This window comes from Sorex fumeus, unplaced genomic scaffold (assembly GCF_029834395.1).
Source record: "Sorex fumeus unplaced genomic scaffold, SorFum_2.1 ptg000037l, whole genome shotgun sequence".
Classification (NCBI taxonomy): Eukaryota; Metazoa; Chordata; class Mammalia; order Eulipotyphla; family Soricidae; genus Sorex; species Sorex fumeus.
The window spans coordinates 19148857-19172263 of NW_026606094.1; the positions used below are offsets into that span (position 1 = coordinate 19148857).

The 23407-nt window shown below is 41.2% G+C and overlaps 1 protein-coding gene across 1 annotated transcript; it reads left to right on the top strand.

The window, feature by feature from the left end:
* Positions 1 to 634: 634 nt before the first annotated feature.
* Positions 635 to 22064, top strand: TMEM168 (transmembrane protein 168). The gene is made up of 5 exons (XM_056118528.1): positions 635 to 861; positions 7500 to 8744; positions 13178 to 13320; positions 14942 to 15216; positions 18285 to 22064. Exons 2-5 carry the CDS (start codon positions 7617 to 7619, stop codon positions 18830 to 18832), a joined length of 2094 nt encoding a protein of 697 aa, XP_055974503.1. The 5' UTR covers positions 635 to 861; positions 7500 to 7616; the 3' UTR covers positions 18833 to 22064.
* The last annotated feature ends 1343 nt before the right edge of the window (positions 22065 to 23407 follow it).

The window sequence follows — 23407 nt, forward strand, 5'->3', positions numbered from 1 at the left end:
ACTTTAATATTGCCAACATCTTTGCAAAAGGGCGGTTGTTTTACCTTTCTCTAGAAAAGGAAACCGAGGTCACACAGAATGAAATTCCACAGGTCCACCGGCCCTGGGCACAGTCTTATGTCCGCTGAGACTGGGTGCCTGGTAGGTGAGGATCTGCAGAACACCCTGGAGAACCAGTGACCCGTGAGGGTGCAAAGATCTGCAAGAGCCACGCAGTGCCAACAGTCTGGCACTGAGGCCCTGGGTGTTGAGGTGGGAGGCCAAAAAGCGAGGTCCGGGCGTTAAAGAGAATCTTAAAAGATCAAAGCCGGGGAGAGCGGGGCCTTGCAGGAGCGTGGGCTTGGGCTCGCGGCCCGCAGATTCAAGAGCGGCCGCGCCTCCAGCCGCGTTTACGGTGCACGTGGAGCCAACCGGCCCGAGGACGCGGCCAAGCTGCTCCATGGACAAGCCTGCGCCGTGGTGGGCTTTCCCGCTTCCCGGTGAACTGTGGCTCACTCCAGGCCCCGTTGGCGTTCGGACGCCCGGGGTCGGCCGAGCGCCAGGGGTGGGGCGCAGTGGGATGGGGTGGGGGGGCACCCGGGGCTGCGGAGGAGGCCGGCCCTCGGGGCGGGCGGAAACGCGCGGCGCGGTTTGACCCCAGCGCCGATCCGTACCGTCGCGGAGCCGGCGACAGCAACATGGCGGCCGCGGCCGGGCCGGTAACGGAGAAAGTTTTCCACGAGACGGGCCTGTGCTGACCTCAGTGTGCGGCCTCGGGTCTCCGGTGCTGCCGGCCCGCGTCTCCCCCGACGGCGTGCCACCTCCCACCTTCCGAATCTCGGGCCCCACCCCAGCGTTCCCGAGACCAAGTTTCCGCGGCAGGTAGGGGCGGCCTCGGGGTGGAGGGGGGACGCGCAAGGCGGAGGCGGCGGCGGCGGGGGGTGCAGGCCCCGGCGCGACCTCGCCGACCCCGCCGACCCCGCCCCGCGCTCCGCGGGGTCCCGGCCACAGGCTCCGCCCCGGCAGCCTCCCGGGGCGAAGTTGGCGAGAGGGTGTGGCGGAGGCCGCCGCGAGGTGGGGGGCGACCCCACTCCGCGCCCCTCGCCGCTTCCGACTTTGGATGGGGCGCGCCGCTGTTTGCTCTCGGGGTGTCGCAGGAGGAAGGGGTTCGGGTGCGGCTAATGTGTGCGCGGAGCTGGGCGGGGGTAAGGGAGCCTTGCTCGGGGAGCAGCAGGAGAACAGACACACACACACACACACACACACACACGCGCGCGCGCGCGCGCGCAGGAATACAGAGACACACACACACACACACACACACACATATACCCCTGTCCCCCAGCCTGGGGAGCAGCAGGAATACAGAGACAACCCTGACACACACACACACACACACACACACACACCCCTGCCCGCAGTAATACATAGACACCCCCACCGCACACGCGCACACACACGCGCACACACATACACAAACACATCCAGACCTGCCTGCAGGAATACAGAGATACCCACACACCCCTTCCCCCCCAACTTATACACACACACACAGAGACCTGCCCCCAGCCTCCTGCTAGCTTACATACATGCACACACACAAACACACAGACCTGCCCCCAACCTCCTGCTAGCTCGCTCGCGCGCGCACACACACACACACGCACAGACCTGTCCCCCAGCCTCATGCTAGCGCTCTCTCTCTCTCTCTCTCTCTCACACACACACACACACACACACACCTGCCCCCCAGCCTCATGCTAGCATGCACACACACACACACACACAGACCTGTCCCCCAGCCTCATGCTAGCGCGCTCTCTCCCTCTCATACACACACACACATACCTGCCCCCCCCACCCCAGCCTCATGCTAGCAAGCACGCACACGCACACACGCCTCCTGCTAGTTTGTGCGGAGAGGTGGTGGGGTAAGAGGGACCTTTGCTCTGGGGGCAGCAGGAATCCAGAGAGACCCCCGCCCTATCCAACACATACACACACACACACACACACACACTCACTACCCCCACCAGACCTGCCCCGTGGGGCTTTTTGACTCTTGCCCCTGGATGGGACAGAAACCGCTCCTAAGTGGAGCGAGGGTGCCCGTGCTTGCAGCTGTGCTCTGCGCTCAGGGTCAGACTGGACTCGGACTCGGACCACAGCTCTCCCGGTTGGGGTGAATCCTGTGAAGCAGGGCTCGGGAGCCAAGGAGAAGCGAACCTGAGCTGTGTTGCGTGCACTCTCCCGCTCAGCAGCTGTTCTTGGGGGGGGGGGGGGGGGGGGGGGAGCGGGGGTAGGCTCCCAGACACTTGATTCATTTCTCCCTGTGTATCCCGGTCCCCGGCAGCCAGCTCACTATTAACTCGGTCCGCGCATCATATCTAGAGCACGTCCCACACCACCTCCTTGGTGCCGGGCTTCCCTGCTGAACTTTGGGTGTAGACCCTCCCGCGGGCAACCTTGCAAGAGCACCGCCTCGAGTGAGACAAGCAGGGCTTAAGCAAGAGATAGCCGTCTTGCTGTAGTAGAGGAAGTAGGAAGTAAGGCAGCAGCTTGGATCCGGGGAAGTCAGCCCTTGTAAATGAGCAGCCCAGGTCTGCGGTGGCTGAAGCACAGGAAACCGCATCTGTGTGGTTCAGGAGTGACTGGCACTGTGTCTGGATGACAGGAAAAAAAAGGGAAAATGACCTGGAGAGAGGTAGGGGGAAGCACTTCACCTGTGTGGAGGACCTTTCTTGCACCAGGGACTGTAAGGAGTTTCACACTTTATGGCTTAAAGGTGAAGGGAAAGTGTGGTACAAAGCCACATGAACTGTCAGTCTGAAAAAGGGCTTTCTTGGAGAAAGGTAAGCGTGGGTAGAGTGTTCCGGCACCAGCCCTTTAGCCAGATGGGAATGGTGACCTTGGTGATATATCTTGAACCCTTGCTGATACAAAGAAGAAGCATTGGACAAGTGTCTGGGAGGAAGAGTAGGCAGGATTTGGGGAGGACTGAATCTAGGTGGGAAAGGAGACAAAGGTTAGCTTTGTGCAAGAGGTTTGATAAAACAGGACCCCAGCATAGACTGCGATAACATTTCCTTTGCTCAGAGCCCTGCCCTGGTGAATTTCCCAAGTGAAATGCCAAGGTTAGTGACTGCAGGCCCATTGAAAAGGATTATAGTGCTCTGTTTTACACTCAGTCTTTCAGGCTGTATTTAAACTTTTTTCCTTGGGTGCCTAGGCCTTACTCCTAACTCTGTGCCCAGGGATCACATCCTGGTGGGACTGAGGGTACCATGTGAAACCTGGGTTGACCACGTGCAAGGTAATGCGACCTACCCCCTTGTACTGTGGCTCAGGTCCCTGATTCAGGCAGTTTTTAATAGGATATAAAAGGGGAATGGCTTGAAGAGGCAAATAAAAATTGTTACCTGCCATGTTGTTTTAACCTCTAAGAGGGTGACTGCTTGCATTTTATGATGTGGCTATGCTTGCATGACATACTTTGTTCTGTTTACATTCACCTAATTTCCACCTTTTATTTGTTTTAGGGGAGTGTCCGCCCAGACAGGGCCATTGATTCTTTGCCCTTGCTGTGCAGCTCAGACCCTGTTGCTGTGCTGCTTGGGCCTCTTTGGATTGAGGGCCACCTGACAGAACCCTGGGAGATGGTTTAAAACTTTTTCCCCCCTATCAGATTAATTCATATGTGTCCTTAGGGAGGGAGATAATAGTTCATGGCATCGGAATGAATGAGATGGATCGTAGAAAGTGTGTAGATGGGAGAAAAGCTTAGATTTGGCACTGGACATTGGGAGGATGAATTGAGAAGAGCCTATAAGACCATGTGGGAGTGGACACTAATTAGGAAGAATACCACGAGACTGGTCTTTGGAAGCTAAAGAAGGGGTGTTGAAGGTGTGTAGGATATTGAATGACAAGTATCCATTGGGTTTAGGAATTAATAGATCAGTTCATAGTGCATCAGGGCAGTTTATTGTTACATGGTGGGAACCACCATTTTGTGGGATGAGCACTGTAGCACTGTCCTCCCATTGTTCATCAGTTTGCTTGAGAGAACAGCAGTAATGTCTCCATCATGAGACTTGTTGCTGTGTTTGGCATATCAAATACGCCACGGGGAGCTTGCCAGGCTTTGCTGTGCGGGCGGGATGCTCTCAGTAGCTTGCCGGGCTCTCCGAGAGGGACAGAGGAATTGAACCCAGGTCTGCCACATGTAAGGCAGATACCCCACCTGCTGTGCTATCGCTCCAGCCCAGTGGGATGAGAAATAGAGTAATTAAATATTACCTGTCAAGGAAAGAGGATGTTGGAGTTGGTAAAGTAACTGACAATTGTATTTGTTTTATTTGATATTCCTATTTGTAGGATTTTAATGGGAGTTTATAGAAGAGATTTACAACTATTTAAATTGGTAAGTGGGGCCAGAGCCATAGTACAGCAGGTTGGGCACTTGCCCTGCCTGCATCTGACCTGGGTTTAGTCCCCAGCACTTTATATTGTTCCTGAGCCCACCACGAGTGATGAACAAAATAAATAGATAAAAGAAGGAATGAGGGACTGGGAGAACCGGGGAGGGGGGGGGGGGGTCGTGGATGGAAGCATGAAGCTTAAAAATTACAGAAGGAGGAGGCCAGAGAGAATATAGTAGGTAAGGTGCTTGCCTTGCAAGCATCCCAACTGGATTTGATCCACAGCTTTGTATATGGTCTCCCAAGCCCCACTACTCTGATCCCAGAGTACAGAGCTAGGAGTAAGTCCTAAGCTAGGAGTAAGTCCTAATCCTGAGTATGTTCCAACTACCACCCCACAATAACGCATAGCCCCCACAGGTTACAGACTGTACTGATGCACAAAACGACTTAAAGATTCAGCCTTAGCTAGAAAAGAGACACTCTTCTCCCCTTGATCAGGATATGGAGTAAGAGTTGGGTTGGTGGTGGTTAGAAGTGGGTTGCGGCAGAAACTCAAGTAATTTCCCTTCTGATGACTCTTGGGGAAAAGTCATCTTGTGAGAAAATGCAGTAGCAAGTGATATCAGAGGTTTGAGAATACGCCCAACATGTTACATACTTATGGAGAATGGGAGAGAGTGCTCACTAGAGAAACAAAAGGAAATCTTGTGAATGTAGAGTGACAGCTGTTTTACCCGGAATGTTGTTTTTTGGGTGGGGTTTTTTTTTTTTTTTTTTTTTTTTGTCTTCCTGCATTTGGACCGGACTGTACCATCAACCCTTTGAGGTTATGTATTCCAACATAATTTTTGAATGATTTTGATAAGCTATAGAAATGAGGTTTTTAAAAAATCAAAATTCAGTGCATTCTAGATCTGAATACTAGATTAATACTGCAGCAGACACTTACCTTTCGTGTGGCCGGCCTGGATTCAATCCCTGGCACCCCAGATGGTCTCTGGGTTCCTCCAGGAGTGATCCCTGAGCCAGGAGTGAGCCTTGAGCACTGTTGGGTATGACCCTAACCCCCCCCCAAAAATTGTACACTATAGATTTTATTAATTTCTCATTTTGGGGGTTGGGGGAGGTTTGGCCACACCTAGCAGGGAAGTGTGTGATCCCCGGGATGAAACACAGGCCTCGGGCATGCAGTGTGTGGGCTCTAGCTGGCCAAGAGCTCTCCTGGAATGTACCACAGGTGCCTTTTTTTTTTAAAAAAATGTATTTTATAGTTCGGGATTTAAAATGTATATATATTGAGCCCATGTTATTTATTTCTGTATATGGTATTAAATAATGATCAGTGTCATGTTTTTATTTCAACCTGTCAGGGAACTTAAGCCTAATATATAATCATCTCGGTTGTCTATTCATCAGTAGGATAGCTTTTTAAAATTTGAATGATAGCACAGTGGGTAGGACATTTGCCTTGCACACGGCCGACCTGGGTTCGAATGCCATATGGTCCCCTGAGCACCGCCAGTGGTAATTCCTGAGGGCAGAGCCAGGAGTAATCCCTGTGCATCACTGGGTGTGACCCAAAAAGAAAAAAAAAAATTTGACCTTGGTTGGGGAGGTGAAAGCAGACTGTAGGGGTTACATGCACCTAACCCTGTTTCTGTCCTCAGCACCACATGATCCCCAAGCATCACCAGGTGTGGTCTGGTGGCCCCCAAGCACAAAGATCCCTATGGTTCTTGGCACTACATGCTAGAGCACCACTATGTCCTGGGGCCCTCATGTCAAACTGACCAGTCCTCAACCCTCACTACTTGAGGGTACTCCCCCAAAAAGTAGAGTTGTAAGATTAACCTTATTGTACGATAACTGTTTGTCAGTATTCACTCATCTCGGTTTTGACTAGAAGGTCGAGAAATATTTTTATTTGGAAGGCAGGCTTGATAGCCAACACTCAGTAAAGGTAAAAAGCCTGGAAGAATCATGACATTTTTGTGGTTTAGTAACTTTAATACTGTTAAACTTTATTTTTAGAAAGTTTACTAGTTAAGCAGTTGAAATAGCATTTTAGAACTGTCTTACAATCAGAAGATAAAACATGTATAATGTGTTTCAGGCTGAAAGTAATGGTTAGTGTTACTACATGCCGGTACTTTTAAAATTGCCAGTGATAAATAGTTTATTCTGTTTAATAGTTTAGTGCCTTTCCATTGTGCTAAGCTTATCTGTTGTAATCTAAATTAAATTGAATTGAGTATCTTACATTTGCTTGTTACTGAAAAACCAGATTTCAAGATAAGAATAGATTTTGTGAATTCTTCACCATCTCTGGAAAAATAAATTCCATTGATGGTGATTCATCATGCAATCCTAGTATATGGTGAGTAAAAATGCACTGAAATTTTTGTTTCAGTATCACGGTCACGGTCCTGCCATTGTTCATCGATTTGCTCGAGCGGGCCCAGTAACATTGTGAGACTTGTTACTATGATGGCATATCGAGTATATCACCGGTAGCTTGCCAGGCTTTGCCGCGCTGGCCAGATACTCTCGGTAGCTTGCTGGGCTCTCCGAGAGGGGCGGAGGAATCAAACTCAGGCCAGCCATGTTGGCTGCGTGCAAGGCAAACGCCCTACCCACTGTGCTGTTGCCCCAGTATACTGTATACAGTAACAATATACTGTTATCGTATTATAACACTTATCGTATTGTGTTATCGTAACAGTATATCGCTCCAGTATCCAGTATCCAGTAACAGTATACTGTTGAGTTTTTAATTCAGAAAAACATGCAAATCAAGTTTTAAACTGGGGTTCAAAATAAACTGTAGGGGCTTGGAGTGATAGCACAGCAGGTGGGGCATTTGCCTTGCAAGTGGCCGACCCGGGTTTGATTCCCAGCATCCCATATGGTTTCACTGAGCACCTCTGGGAGTAATTCCTGAGTGCATGAGCCAGGAGTAACCCCTGTGCATTGTCGGGTGTGACCCAAAAAGCAAAAAAAGAAAAAAGAAACTTACTTTTTTATAATTTTTATAAAGAATATTTACATATGAAAAGTAATTATATAAAATTAATATTCATTTTTTTCCTTTTTTAGATCACTATAAACAAAAATTCTGCCTGTGAAAATGTTGAAATAGAAGCTACAAATACGTTTTGTTTGTTGGATGAAATACAAGGAGTTAATTTTTGGAAAGCCCCAATTGTCAGATACATGTGTAGATCACTGCGCTATTGCTTTAGTCATTGTCTCTATTTAGCAATGACAAGACTGGAAGAAGTAAACCGGGAAGTGAACATGCATTCTTCAGTGCGATATCTTGGCTATTTAGCCAGGATCAATTTATTGGTTGCCATATGCTTAGGTCTCTATGTAAGATGGGAAAAAACAGCAAACTCCTTAATTTTGGTGATTTTTATTCTTGGCCTTTTTGTTCTTGGAATTGCCAGCATACTCTATTATTATTTTTCAATGGAAGCAGCAAGTTTAAGTCTGTCCAATCTTTGGTTTGGATTCCTACTTGGCCTACTGTGTTTTCTTGATAATTCATCGTTTAAAAATGATGTGAAAGAAGAATCAACCAAATATTTGCTTCTAACTTCCATAGTTTTAAGGATATTATGTGCTTTGGTGGAGAGAATTTCTGGTTATGTTCGTCACAAACCCACTTTAATCACCACGGTTGAATTTCTGGAACTTGTTGGATTCGCCATTGCCAGCACAACTATGTTAGTGGAGAAATCTTTGAGTATCATTTTACTTGTTGTAGCTTTGGCCATGCTGCTTATTGACCTGAGAATGAAATCTTTCCTAGCAATCCCAAACTTAGTTATTTTTGCAGTCTTATTGTTTTTCTCCTCCTTAGACACCCCCCAGAATCCCATTGCTTTTGCATGTTTTTTTATTTACCTAATAACTGATCCATTCCTTGACATATATTTTAGTGGATTGTCAGTAACTGAACGGTGGAAACCCTTTTTGTACCGTGGAAGAATTTGCAGAAGACTTTCAGTTGTTTTCACTGGAATGATTGAACTTACATTTTTCATTCTTTCAGCATTTAAACTTAGAGACACTCATCTCTGGTATTTTGTTATACCAGGCTTTTCCATTTTTGGGATTTTCTGGATGATTTGCCATATTATTTTTCTTTTAACTCTTTGGGGATTCCATACCAAATTAAATGACTGCCATAAAGTATTCTTTATTCACAGGATAGATAACAATAGCCTTGATAGAATCATGGCATCTAAAGGGATGCGTCATTTTTGCTTAATTTCGGAACAGTTAGTTTTTTTCAGTCTTATTGCAACAGCAATTTTGGGAGCAGTTTCTTGGCAGGTAAGTGGATGCTTTTTCTGTTATGTAATTGTATGTGATAGTATGCTTGCTTCATGATCTGAATTATTTAAATTGTAGAGTCCAACTTGTGACATAACTCCTGTCTTTTAATTCTTTATTAACAAAGTACTCATAGATAAAGACTCTCGGGTATTACCATTTAGAGAATATATTGTTATTTTTCCTTTTTTACACACAAAGAAACTGGAAAGTCAAAAAAAGCATATCCAGCGTTACTGATACTAGCTAGAACCAGGTTATGCTAATCTCCTTACTGTCACACTTTTTTTAATACCTATATTAATAATATGTATGAATCTATTAAAGCATATTAGGTTCTTAATTACAAATAGAATCTGTCTTAAGGAAAGAGAAGAAATGGGCATGGTGCTGGTACTGCAGATGAGTAACAAATGTCTCTTTTATGAAAGAAAGAGAAGATAGACATGCAAACAGCCAATTATTATCGTGTGGCACATAGTATAATTTGAGTTCTCGACTGGGTTTTAGAGCATAAAGGAGGGTCAGCCCTGCTTGGCATCTGTCATGTAATGGAGCATGGGGAGACTCCCTGGAACATGGTGTTTTCTAGTCAGTGTGGGTTTGTGCCAGGAGTTTATGCAGGAGTCAACTGAATGATGAAAACATCTGGTAAAGGAGAGATAGTGCAGAGGGTAAGATACTTGCCTCACACCAGGCCCACTCAGGGTCGATTCCCAAAACCCCAGATGGTCCTTCAGCCCTGTCAAGGCTGACCCCTCAGTGCCAAGCCAGCCAACCTCTGAGCACAGCCATGTGTGGCCAAAAAACAACCACATCTTGGGTATTGCCTGAGGCTAACTTCCTCACTTTACAGTCTGTGTTAGAGAATGTCCAGATGATGAAGATGTTGAAAAGTCTGAACAAGAGTTTTCCATTCTCTGTCTTACCTTGTTCTCTCCTGTTAGCTCACTATACTCGTTTTCCAAATTGTCCTCATTTAATGCCTGTCTAGATCATCAAAACCTGATAGCCAAGTATATTCTGTCACCAAATTCCTTTTTTTTTCCACTTTCTAGTGTTCAGATATGGTATATTTACTACTGAGGTATGAAAATGCTTTCCAGCAATATGTCCTCAAAGAATTAAAGAGAATCAGATACATTGTATTACTGAAACCCAATCATGAACAGCTTTTTAATGGTGTATCTCATGATTCAACAAAAGGAATTTAATTTAAAAAAAAAGAAATTTAAAAAAAGAGAATCAGTTTCCAAATTCTCACATTCCAGTCTGCTCTTTGACAGAGTTGAGCTTCTTGAAAATGCATCTCAATTGAAATGTGAAGAAGTATCTCATAATGGCTTGATTTGCATGTCTTTACTAAACAGGGTCAGAGGGCTTGCTGGTGTGTTTTGCATGCTGGAGACCTGGGTTTGATTCTCTGCAACCCATGCCCCCCACACACACTCCCCGGAAACCCCCTCCATCAGCACTGTTGAGTAGTTACCAAGTACATGTGACCCAAGTCCTGCCTCCCCAGTCTCCCAAATAATGAAAAACTGAAGAGAACTTTTGATGTATATTTTAGTCATTCACTTCTATTTAAAGGTAAAGGCCCTCCAGTTGTTCGTTGATTTGCTCGAGGGGGCCCAGTAACGTCTCCATTGGAGACTTTGTTGTTACTGTGTTTGGCATATCGAATACGACACGGGGAGCTTGCCAGGCTCTGCCGTGCGGGCGAGATACTCTCGGTAGCTTGCCGGGCTCTCCGAGAGGGGCGGAGGAATCCTACTCGGGTCGGCCATGTTGGCTGCGTGCAAGGCATATGCCCTACCGCTGTGCTATTGAAATATTCAAATTGTTCATTATTAAATTAGGGTATATTAGTCTTCATATAATTAATTTTTTTTTTTTTAAATTTTTGGTCACTGTACCTGGTGGTACTTGAGGATTGCTCCTGCCAGGTGGAACTCAGCTTTCCACATGCCAAGCAGACACTTCTGCCCTTTGAGTTATCTTCCCAGTTCCTGTAATTGACTCTTAAGAGTTTTTATGTTCTAGATACGAGCCTTTATTATATATACAATTTGGACATTTTTTTTTTAATATGTGACTTTTTAAAAATTCTTTGCTTTTACCCTTTATCTCATTTTATTTATTTATTTTTGTTCCACCACCCACTGTGGGTCAGGGCTTACTCCTGGCTCAGTGTTCAGGGATCACTCCTGGTGGTGCTCCAGGATTATATGGTGCCGGGGAATGAACCCTGGTTGGCCATATGCAAGGCAAGTACCCTATTCACAGTATAGATAATACAGCCACTTAGTTTTCTTTTGATATCTTTATGGTAGCTGGTCCTTAGTGATATTGATGTAGGCAGGTAGATAGGGAAAGGCCTTCAACAATGAAACTCAACAAAACTTCTGGGAGGAAAATTCCAAGGCTGATCCACTTTGTGGATACGGATAAGACCCTGAGCAGCAGATCCTGAGGAGATTGGACCCCTCCCCATGAAGGAAATTCCTCAAATACCCAAACTTTAGTGATTCAACCCGAAGAAGACCATCACCACTCCCAACCTCCCTGGCAACCTCCTTAGCAACGGACTTTTACCTAGGAAGAAGCCCCACAGAGGGCAGGTTGGAGAAACTCTATGAAAGCCACCTTGAACAAAGGAAGGGCGCGCATAAGCTGCCCAAGCCCACTTGCTTCTTGTGCCCCGTGGCCGAGCACATGTGGCGCCTACATTTCCTCTCTTGAGATATATACTTTCATTCCTTTGTGTCTGATGGTAGGATGTGTATAAGGCTCTCTCCACCCTTGGGGAAGCCCGCATTCTCTCTTGAGCGTGTCACTCTCCCTCTCTCACTTTCTCTCCCTCCACACTTTAAAACCCAACAAATAAAATCTATTACTTCACTGCTTGTCTACTCCTGAAATTCTTTTCTACAAGGTGAGAGAAGAACCCAGTAACCCTGGGTCCTGGGTGGCAGAGGCAGCTGGGGAGAAAGTGACCCTCTTTCTCCTCCCCACTTCACATAAGTCACCCGTGGGGCCTACTGACATCAATATTTTTTTGAAGAATATAGATTATGTGATAGTTTCAGTTTTTATATAGGCTATTTAGTATTTGTAAGAGATTTTTTACTCAGCCTTAGATTAAAAGATTTATCTGTTTTATAAAAATTATTTTTGTTTTTAGGTTGTAAGATACATTTAAATTAATTTGAGTGAGGGGTTCAGGGTCATGCCTGGTGATGCGCATGTCTTAACTCTTGGCTCTCTGCTTAGGGAGTTCTTGAGGGACCCTATACAGTGTCAGGGATTGAACTGGAGTTGACTGTGTGCAACCCAAGCACTTAATTTTCTTTTTTTTCTATTTTTTTTTGGTCACACCCAGCCATGTTCAGGTGTTACTCCTGGCAGTGCTCTGGGGACCACATAGGATGCGGAGATTGAATCCCAGTAGGCCACATGCAAGGCAAACATCCTGCCCACTGTACTATCACTCTGACCCCTAAGCACTTAATTTCTATACCATCTTTTCAGCCTGTTAATTTTTGTTTGTTATATGAGATGTAAGGATGTTTTTGTTTAAATAGGGCTTTGCAATTGTTCCAGCACCGTTTATTGAGAATGTTATCCTTTTCCCCACTGAATTTCCAGAATTGAATGTAAATATGACTTATATTTCTGAAGGTTTGTTGTTATTTTTTGTTTGATTTGGTTTTGTTTTTTGAGCCCTGTGTGCGGTACTTAGGGCTTACATCTGCACTCAGGGATTGCTCCTGATGGGGCTCTGGGAATCATATATAGTGCCAGGGATTGAATCAGGGTTTGCTGCATACAGGGCAAGTGCCCTGCTTATTGTATTATCTCTCCAGCCCTCTTGATATTGTTGTTGTTATATTTATGTCTGTTAATTTATGCCAGTACTGTACTGTCTCACAAGGTACTTTATCATTTCACTTGCAAATTTTTGGGACTTGTGGGTTATTTAGAAATTTGCTGTATGATACCATAATTTGAGGGTTTTTTCCTCCTTTTTTCTGTTAATTTATAATTTAGTATCATTTGATTGAAGAACAAAGCTGTATGTGGGCTGGTGTGTGAATATTTGTACTGGAGAATACATAGTATTTGGATGTAAGATAATGATGTAGCATCATTTGTTTACCTATAGTTGTTCAATTTTTCCAGTATCATTTGTTGGAGAAACTTTCCTTCAGTGTATATCTTAGTTCCCTTTGTTGTGTATTTGGGTTAATTATTTCTGGGCTTGTTTAATCTATGCTTGTTTCTACTAAGTCAGTTTTAAAAAATCAGTGAGGGAGATGGTTTGAGGTTATGTTATGTCAGTTAAAACTTTTGCATTGATTGCTTTTGTTTTTGCCTTGGGGTAAGTATAATTACACACACTATATAAACATGTTGTTTTAAATTTCTTTTAGCCAACAAATGGAATATTCTTAAGTATGTTTCTGATTGTTTTGCCGTTGGAATCCATGGCTCATGGGCTTTTCCGTGAATTGGGTAACTGTTTAGGAGGAACGTCTGTTGGATATGCTATTGTGATTCCCACTAACTTTTGCAGGTATAGTAATCTAGTACAATCAGTAAAAACTATTTAACATTCTAGTATTTTATGAATATGAACATAAAATGTGATTGCTTATTTTTTTCCAAAGTTGTAATACCCTTGCATTGTTTATTTGCACAAGAGGTTTTAAAACCTTCAATTACTCTTGGTAAACATCTAACTTCTAATACCTTTATGGTTCATCTTAATTTTTCTTGATAAATGTGATTATAAATATTCATGTGCATGAATTTTCTCTTTTTGTTTGTTTGCTGTTTGTTTTGTTTTGAGGCCACACCCAGCTCTGCTCATGGCATTGTTTAGGGAACCATATGGGATGCCTGGGATCAAACCTAGGTCTGCCTTGTGCGAGGCAAATGCCCTACCTGCTATGTTTTCTGTCCAGCCCAATGTGAATAAATTTCTAAAGAAAGGTATTATTATCCTTTCTTTGGCATAATGTGGTAAATTATGATTGAATATACACTGAATCTGAGGACCCTAAATTCTAGTTGTTACCTTAGGTAAATCATAACTCTTCTGAACCACGGAGTCCTTCTCTGAAATGCAAATGATAAATGATAATGGGTTTCGCCTGTTTCAAAAGAATAGTTACAAAGAGCCAATGAGACTATTAATCTAAAACCACTGGCATTTCTATGATTTGCAAATGCCATACAAATACTAGGGATCTAAGACTGGCAATGAAATTTTAATCAGTGCTTGACTAAATTTATTTAAAAATAACTTTTGGCCCCAGCTTTATTAAAAGTTTTTTATATACATAATTAAATACTTTTTAAATTGAAAAAATAATTCTTTGTCATTAACGAATTCTGATGACCAAATTTGATGCTATATACCTTGGGTAGGTATGGAAAGATTCGAAATTTAAAAGTTCTTATTTCTAATATTTGATATAGAAATACAACATAGACTATTTGTGGCAAAGTTTTTTCTCCTAAAATTAAAAGGGCAGAGCTGAAGCGATAGCATAGCAGGTAGGATGTTTGCCTTGCATGCGGCCTACCAGGGTTCAATTCCCACATCCCATATGGTTCCCTGAGCATCGCCAGGAGTAATTCTAGAGTGCATGAGCCAGGAGTAACCCCTGAGCATTGCTAGGTGTGACCCAGAAAGCATATCGCTCATGTCCCGCTTTCTTTTACTTTTTATGACCATTTAATGAATTTGTATTAGTCTGTTAATGAAAGCAAAAATCACACTATTATAATGAAACAAAAACTTTCAAAATTTCTAATAAGCTTCTTTTTTTCTGAATAGGAATGATTTTTCCCCAGCTATATTTATAGTATTTTGATGCTGCTAATTTATGTCTTGATTTATCATCTTTATTAGAGTAGCCATTTTTAAACAAGACATAAATGATACAAGAAATTATTTATGCTAATACAATTGTAACACAACTGTATAAAGGCTGCCTTTTTAATAACAAAAAAGACTTTGCTACCTGAAAGTTAACTCTTAACATTTTAGGAACTTTTTGGAAAGCTGATCTTTTTTAAAGTTTCGTGTGCTATTAGTGCAGAGCAACTGTTTTGACTGCTAGATGATTATAAATAAAGGATAAGAATGTAACAGTTAATACTTCTTAAATGCCTTTTTTTTTTTTTAGTCCTGATGGCCAGCCAACACTTCTTCCACCAGAGCATGTACAAGAGTTAAATTTGAGGTCTACTGGCATGCTCAACGCTATCCAAAGATTTTTTGCTTTTCACATGATTGAAACTTACGGATGTGATTATTCCACAAGTGGACTGTCTTTTGATACTCTACATTCAAAACTGAAATCTTTCCTTGAACTTCGAACTGTGGATGGACCTAGACATGATACCTATATTTTATATTACAGTGGGCACACCCATGGTTCCGGTGAATGGGCTCTTGCAGGTAAATTCACTACTGTGCAAACAGTTGCTACTTTATACCAAAACTCTAAATTTCCAGGATTCTCCATTTCTATTTCACCATTTCCGCAGTCAGTGTACGTATGATTGTTCTTTCTTTTCTTTGGCATTCCTGTTTAGCATAGTTTTTGTGATCTCTAAAGGTTTTAAGATTTTCATCTTTAGATTAGGAAAAATGTGGATCTTGATCTGAAACTTATGCTCTGTTTCCCTTTAAAATATTTTCAGGGGCTGGAGCGATAGCACAGGAGGTAGGGTGTTTGCCTTGCACTTGGCTGACCTGGGTTCGATTTCCAGCATCCCATATGGTCCCCTGAGCACCGCCAGGAGTGATTCCTGAGTGCAGAGCCAGGAGTAACCCCTGTGCATTGCCAGGTGTGACCCAAAAAGCAATAAATAAATAAATAAATAAATAAATAAAAGCCATTTATTGTGAAGATGTTGATACCTATATATGTATAGATGAATAAAGCTAAACTCTTAAAAAAATATTTTCAGAAGTTAAGTCTTTAAAGGTAGTAGATGCTAAGTTTAGTAATCATTCACATGTGTGGCTTTATTTATATTGGAAAACTCACCACAATTTTAAACAGCAAGCAATTCTATGTGGTAGGGGTAGTATGTTTAGTCAGGAACCTTTGGTTCTATTCCTGTTTGCCACAGTAATTTTAGACAGATAACCTATCTCTCAGCGTCAGTTCTTTTGTCTGTAAAATGAAAGGATAATATTAAACGATCAGTGACTTTCATTGAACTTTATTCTAAGGCATAAAATTCTGTATATTTTGGATGCTTTTAGGCATTTAAAAACTTTATTTACATTACTGTAGCCAAAAAAAATGCTTTCATTTTTGTTAATGCCAAAATGTGACATTTCTAAATCTATATAAATTTGTTACTGTTTCAAACTAGAGCCCATGTAACAGACTTTATGAATTATTATTTGACACCTATAAGAGCCTTATACATAGTACAAGAACATAGAACAGTGCTTAAATAATTGATAGACAAATCATGAAAAATTTTTTATTTTATACTAGAAATAGTTCTTTCAGGTTTAATTAGGCCTTGATTTTTTCCACAAAATATTTTAGACATTTTATTCCAAGAACATAAAGTGACTTAGTCATAAAATAGAAATAGATATCGAGATCAAAGGAAACTATTAATGGAAGTTAATTTTTAGTGGAAGTTAAAGAGGTGAGATGTTAATCCAAAAATTCTGAAAGATAGGGACAGAGAGACAGTACCGTGAGAAGGGTACTTCTTGCATGCAGCCAACCCGGGTTCAATCCCCAACATCCCATATGGTCCCCTAAGCACCACAAGGAGTAATTTCTGAGCACAGAGCCAGGAATAACCCCTGAACGTTGGCGCCAGGTGTGGCCCAAAAATTTTTTAAAAAAAGGAAAAAGGAAACAAACTCAAAGTATAGAAGATTTTAAACCATAATAGTTTTTTTCTAATTTCATGCCTCATTTACAACCAGTGTTTATTCTAAAGAGAAGTATGTTTTGATTTCTTGTTTTTAAAAACTAAACAGTTTGCATCTAGAAGGAATAACGGCAAACACATTTGTTAAGCACATTTGAAGCACAACTACTGTGGTATTTAATATTCATTAAATTCAGTTGTCACTTAAAATCATTATACACACACACACGTAAAACCACCTCCACCATCTTCATTTTCCAGAAAATGACTTTATATATATATATATATAGCTGACTTTATATATATATGTGTGTGCATATATATATGTATATATGTGTGTGTACATATATGTGTATATACATATATCGAGATCAAAGAAAAATATTAGTGGAAGTTAAAGGAAAAAGGTGAGATGCTCTTCTTGTGTGTGTGTGTGTGTGTGTGTGTGTGTGTGTGTGTGTGTATGAAGCCAGACAGTTTTTAGTGAAACTTATTTAGAAACATAAGAGAGAACACAGACTTCTCCAGAGTAGAAATAAGCAAACAAACAAACACAGGGACAAGCTAGCAAGATATGTGCTCAAGGGAGAACCCGGGCTTGAAAAGCAAGCCTGTATTTGGCTATATTTATTGATAAGTGATGAAAACATGGTTAAGCCAAATCTGTTTAACTCTTCTCACTGCACCATGTTGCTGCCAGTGGTGAAATGGCATGTCCTGGTTTAGTAGGTATTGTTTGGGATCTTCACTCATTTAAAAAAAATTACTGTGAAATGTAGTTAACACTAAACCTTCGTAAGCTTGGGGCTGGAGTCAGGCTAGTCAGCTGCGCCAAAGAGATAGGACAGTGGATAAGGTACTTACTTTTCACAGATTTCCCCCGGGTTTGATCCCCAGCATCCCATATGGTCCCTGAGCACGGCCAGGTATGACCCAGAAACAAAATATTAAATTAAAAATAAAACTACATGAGCACAACTTTTAAAATTACTTACTTGAGGTATAACTTTGAAATAGACAACACTTTTTAATCTTTACCACCACTTCAATTCCAGGTTAATAATGGCACTCTGTGCACTTTGCAGCACAAAACAAAAAGTTCATCATCGTCATCAGCATGGTGTCCCCTGAGCACTGCCAGGAGTGACCTCTAACTGCCAGAAACAGCCCCTGAGTGCTGGGATGTGAGGTCCAAAAATCAGACAGTAAACATATCTAAAATCGAAACATCCAGTCATCACCACTGTTATATATATATTTATATATATATGTGTGTATATATATGTGTGTGTGTGTGTAGAGAGAGAGAGAGAGAGTCATAAATACACACACAGATTTTTTTCACTCACCTGGCAGTGCTCAGGGACTGTTCCTGACTCTGTAATCAGGAGTACACCTGGTAGGGAGAATTTGAAGTTGGTTTGCATGGCCATCGCTATCACATACAAAGCAAGTTTCTACCTCCTGTACTCTCTCACAGGCCTGAAAAAGATACTTTCGAAGGAAAGCTCTCTTTTTCTCACTTTTAATTCTCGGAATTAAAAATACATTTAAAGGGGTATTTCTAATGAAAAACCTCAGGAATTCATATTCTGTTGCCATTCTTTTCGATGCCAGGTGGAGACGTACTACGCCTTGACACACTTTTAGAATGGTGGAGAGAAAAGAATGGTTCCTTCTGTTCCCGGCTTATCATTGTGTTGGATGGTGAGAATTCAACCCCATGGGTGAAAGAAGTGAGAAAAGTCAATGACCAGTATATTGCAGTACAAGGAGCAGAGATGACAAAGACAGTAGATATTGAAGAAGCTGACCCACCACAGCTGGGAGACTTTACAAAAGACTGGGTGGAGTATAACTGCAACTCCAGCAGTAACATCTGCTGGACTGAGAAGGGGCGCACGGTGAAAGCGGTGTATGGCGTGTCAAAAAGGTGGAGTGACTACACGCTGCATCTGCCAACCGGAAGTGACGTGGCCAAGCACTGGATGTTACACTTTCCTCGTATTACGTACCCAGTGGTTCATTTAGCAAATTGGTTGTGCGGTCTGAACCTATTTTGGATCTGCAAAACTTGTTTTAGGTGCTTGAAAAGGTTAAAAATGAGTTGGTTTCTTCCTACGGTGCTGGACACAGGACAGGGCTTCAAACTTGTCAAATCTTGATGTGAAATCCAAAGTAGAGTATTATTGAGAATTGATACCATCAGTTATGACTAACTTGCCATTTTTTGTATATTGTATTGGGGGGCGGGGGGGGGGGCGTGGAAATTACCTTGCTACTTCTGTAGCGACTTTCAGTGTCTTTCAAATAATTATGGTATATGTAAGCGGTTGGGAAGAAATGTTTTATGCAAGAAGTGGGGAGTCATAAATACTGACTGTAAATGCATAACATGTTAAAAATAACAATGCACTTTGAGAAATGTTTTATATATGCCTGATTGGAAAGAAAACACATGTCTGCACTGCAGTGGCCTGCAAAGAATTACTAATGCCTTATTTTCTAGGCATGAGAATGTAGGCCAGTTTTTTTACTACTGGTAAGAATTCTACCAATTTGCTTAGAGATCACTTTTCTACCAACAGTAGGTTTGAGTTCAAGGTGGTTTGAAGAATTACAAATGCTTTCTAGAAATTGAACATCTGCATGATATAGAAGCAAAATTTGCTTATGTACATCACATTGAGATGTCTGGTTGCACAGTATTACAATTTAGCAGAGAAACTCCAATCACTCTCCAGATCAAAACATTCTTCATATGGTTAACTTGTAAATGCAGGAGCCCAGGAAGTGCTTCTCATGTATTATTGGAAGTGTCTAAAAGCACTGGTGATTTTAAGACTCTTTCTCAGGGTAACAGTATTTTCATAATGAACAATATTTCACCAACAAATTCCTCCCAAGTAAATTGTCTTCCCTTTCAAATGTTACCTTACAAAAAGTTGGCAGTTTCTCACTAATTTATAAGACTTCTGCATCCAGATATGATTTTGATCTTTGTAGATGAATGCTCTACCACAGAAATTATTTTTTAATTCCCCATTAATAGCTTTTTTTCTACTACATTTCAAAGAATTGGAGATAGGTCATTTTATTTTGCTTGTAACATGTATTATGTAAAGAAGTGTTCATATAGACAATTTTAACTAATTTTAATTTTAAGCATAATGGTGTAGTTCTAATTTTTAAACTTAATTCAGTGTTTCATTTGATTAAAGTGGGGACTTAGGGTATCTCCCAAGAGGTAATTTACCGTCTACACCCCTCTCCAATAATCCGTACATTCTGGGCTTTCATTTCTGGGAAATAGCAAGAGAAAAATAGAATTAAATTGGGAACTATTCTGATCTTCATTGTTTAAATGGTGTGACTTCCTACTATTGAAGCCATTTATCCAGCCTCGGCAAGAGGAAATAATGCCTCTACCACTTTCTACCTGACAGTTTAAAAACTAAAGTTTCAGTTAGGAAGAAGTGACTTAGTGTCAGGGAATTTATATACCACTATCTATGCAGCATTGCTATAGTCTAATTATTTCCATGTTTTGAATATGATTTACCTAATGCTTTGAATAAAATTTTGTTTTAAAATTGTTATGTATTGTGCAGATAATACTTGTATACTTTATTGTATTAAAAATTATACTCAGGGCTGGAGAGTTAGTACAATGGGTAGGGCACTTGCACATGGCTAGCCTGGGTTCAGTACCCAGTACCCCATATAGTCCCGCAAGTACCCCCATCTGTGAGCTCACAACTAGGTGTAAGCCCTGAGCACTGCCAGGTGTGGCCCAAAAACAAAGATACTAAAAAATACCCAACTCTCATAAGAGTTCTTGGTTAGTAGCAGGTTGGGATTTGGTTATATAATGATATCAGCATCATTCAGTGAAGAAGTATGGCGGTTTCTTTCTATTATGCTCTCCAGAAATAGAAGAGGCCAGTTTTAAAATTATGGGCTCATGTTTACAAACACACAAAAAATTGCAATGTTATAAACAAAATCAGTGTTACAGGGCCAGAGAGATGACAAAGTGGGTAAGGCACTTGCCCTGCAGGTGACTGACCCAGTCAATTCCTGGTACCATATTTGGCACCCCAAGCACTATCAAGAGATCTCTGAGCACAGAGACAGGAGTAAATCCTAGCACAGCTGGGTGTGGTCCCCACCCCCCAACTTATGCAATATAATTGTTTTTTAATATCTGAGCCAATAGTTAGTAAATTTGCTTAAAGTGTGTCTTTTCATGCTGAGAACGGCAATATAATGGCATGTTGTACATTCTTTTAAAAAAAAATTTGTATTTATTTTATGCCTGATTTATTCTCAGGACTTAAGGTTTTGCTTCTTCCTATGCATTCTTTGAGGATTATCACGATGGTACTAAATAGTAAATACTAAAAGGCCATTTGCAGCCACAGAATGAATATAGTGATCATTTTCTGTAAGAGTTCAACCAAGGCTCTGGGAGATGGTGCAAAAGGACTAGAGCATGTTTGTGGATCATCAGGTGTAGTTCCTGTTACCACATCATCTGTCACCAGAAATGAGCACCACAGAGGGAGTATCCCTTGAGCACCATTGCATGTTTTCCAAAACAAAAACACAGCCAAAGAGAGTGACAAGCCAATTTGCCAATGGTTTTAGAAAATCCATTTTGATGAGCTATCTGAGTAAATAAAGAATTATAATTACGTATCAGAAAATGGCATCTGAAAATTTTCAACTTCACTGAAGTGGTAAAAGGGGGAAGGAATATTATAGGGAGAAAAAATTGGTTACATTTACCTAAAGGTTAAAAATTAGATTCAGCAATTGACTTTTTATACATCTTTATTTTGTATGCATGTATTTAGGCAGGAGTTACTAGACATAACAAATTATTTTAGGAAAAAACTTTATCATTCCATAAAAAGAACCTGGAGATATTTTTTAGAACATAAAATACTGACTTAATTTCACCCTTATGTGAGACCTTGTTAAAACTCAAAAGCATTTCACCCTAAAAATAACTTTTAAGTGTATGGTGTTGAGTGATAATTGAAGAAGCCAAATTCTCTTCCCAGAACTTCAGTTAAACTGTTATTTCATTCAGACTTTTTATTTTGTTTGTTTGCTTTTGTGCCATACCTGGTGGTTCTAACAGCTAACTCCTGAATTTGTGCTCAGGGGTCATTGCTCTTGGGGCTCTGGATACCATATATGGTGCCAGGGATCAACTGAACAAGCAAGACAAGTGCCTTACCCACCATACTATCACTCTGACCCTTCATTCAAAACTGTTTGCTCTGATTAAATGTTTCCTCCTTGGGTTACTTATATTTATCTTTACATTGCCTTCTGTCTTGTACTTAAATACAAAATTCTCCATAAAAGTTTATTTTTTTTCCAGAACATTCTTATGACCAGTGTTTCCATACATTTTATGCTTTAAAAATGTTACATTGTTCATTAAAATGCATTCATGGATAGATTTTTTTCAAGTGAAATATTTAGAATCTATTTGTATTTTGTAAAATTTTATTTAAATACATTGTTTTGTTTTGGAGATGTCTTTTTTAAATTTATTTCACATTTAGAGCTTAATCTCTTTTGAAGTAATGTTTACACTAACTTTCTATAAATGATATATAGTAATTCTATGTATATCCGAAGGAAATGGTTTAATTTTTAAGAGTCTGATTGGTACATAATTATCTAGAAGTTTTTTTGACTAGTACAGGGGGTATTTTTAAGATGGGCCTGTGAAACATTACAAAGATGAAGGTGCTCGCCTTGCATTCATGCCCAACCCTTGCTCCAATCCCCAATAACACATGAGGTGCCCCTCTAGCCCTGTCAGGGGTCACTCCTGAGCATGGAGTCAGGAGTAGCTAGCCCTGAGCACAGTTGGGTAGGACCCAAAAGCATTATTGAGAGAATTAAGTTATAATTCTAAAGAGAAATTGTAACCTGATTATAAATTAATACATTTTCTTTGTAGTTTTGAATGAATATTTTCAGTATCTTCATTAAGTTAATTCCTAAACACCATTACAGCAAAAGGGAGAAAAAAGGGAGGGGGAGCTCATATTTATAGTTTTCAAGCAGTAAGTGGCAAGATCAATGAATGAAAATCTCACTGGTGTGGATGAAACATAAGTTGATGTCACCAGTAACTTCTTTTTGTGGGTTTGAGTACATTTTTATGACTCATAATTAAAGAGGGCATTTTTCATTGATTTCCCATTAAAGACATGTCGACTGGATCCAGAGAGATAGTACATTGGGCATGGCCGCTTGCTTTGCTCAAAACTGACCGGGATTGGCTCCCCAGAAGCCCTGGCTCTGAGTGCAGAGCCAGGAAGAAGCCCTGAGCACCCCTGGCCGTGACCCAAAAAACAACAAAAACATATGGATGGGATGAAGGAGGGTTGTCATAAATGAAATATATTCAGAAACAAAATCTGATGGCTATCTTGTCAGTAACAACTAGAACGTAAATGAGAAAAATGGGCCCATAAGTATATTCAAGTTAAGGACAATGCAAAAATTAAAATTATCTCAGTTTTGAGAGTATTTCCTCTGTACTTAGTTACAGTCTATAAAGTATAAAACAGTTAAAATTAAGCCCTTCCTGATTTGAGCAAATATTTTTTGATAAAGCAATTTAACATTTATGTTTGTTAGCAATCGTGAGTATTTCCTAGTATAGACCAAAACATTTGAAATTAAAAACCATGATTTAACTAGAGTTT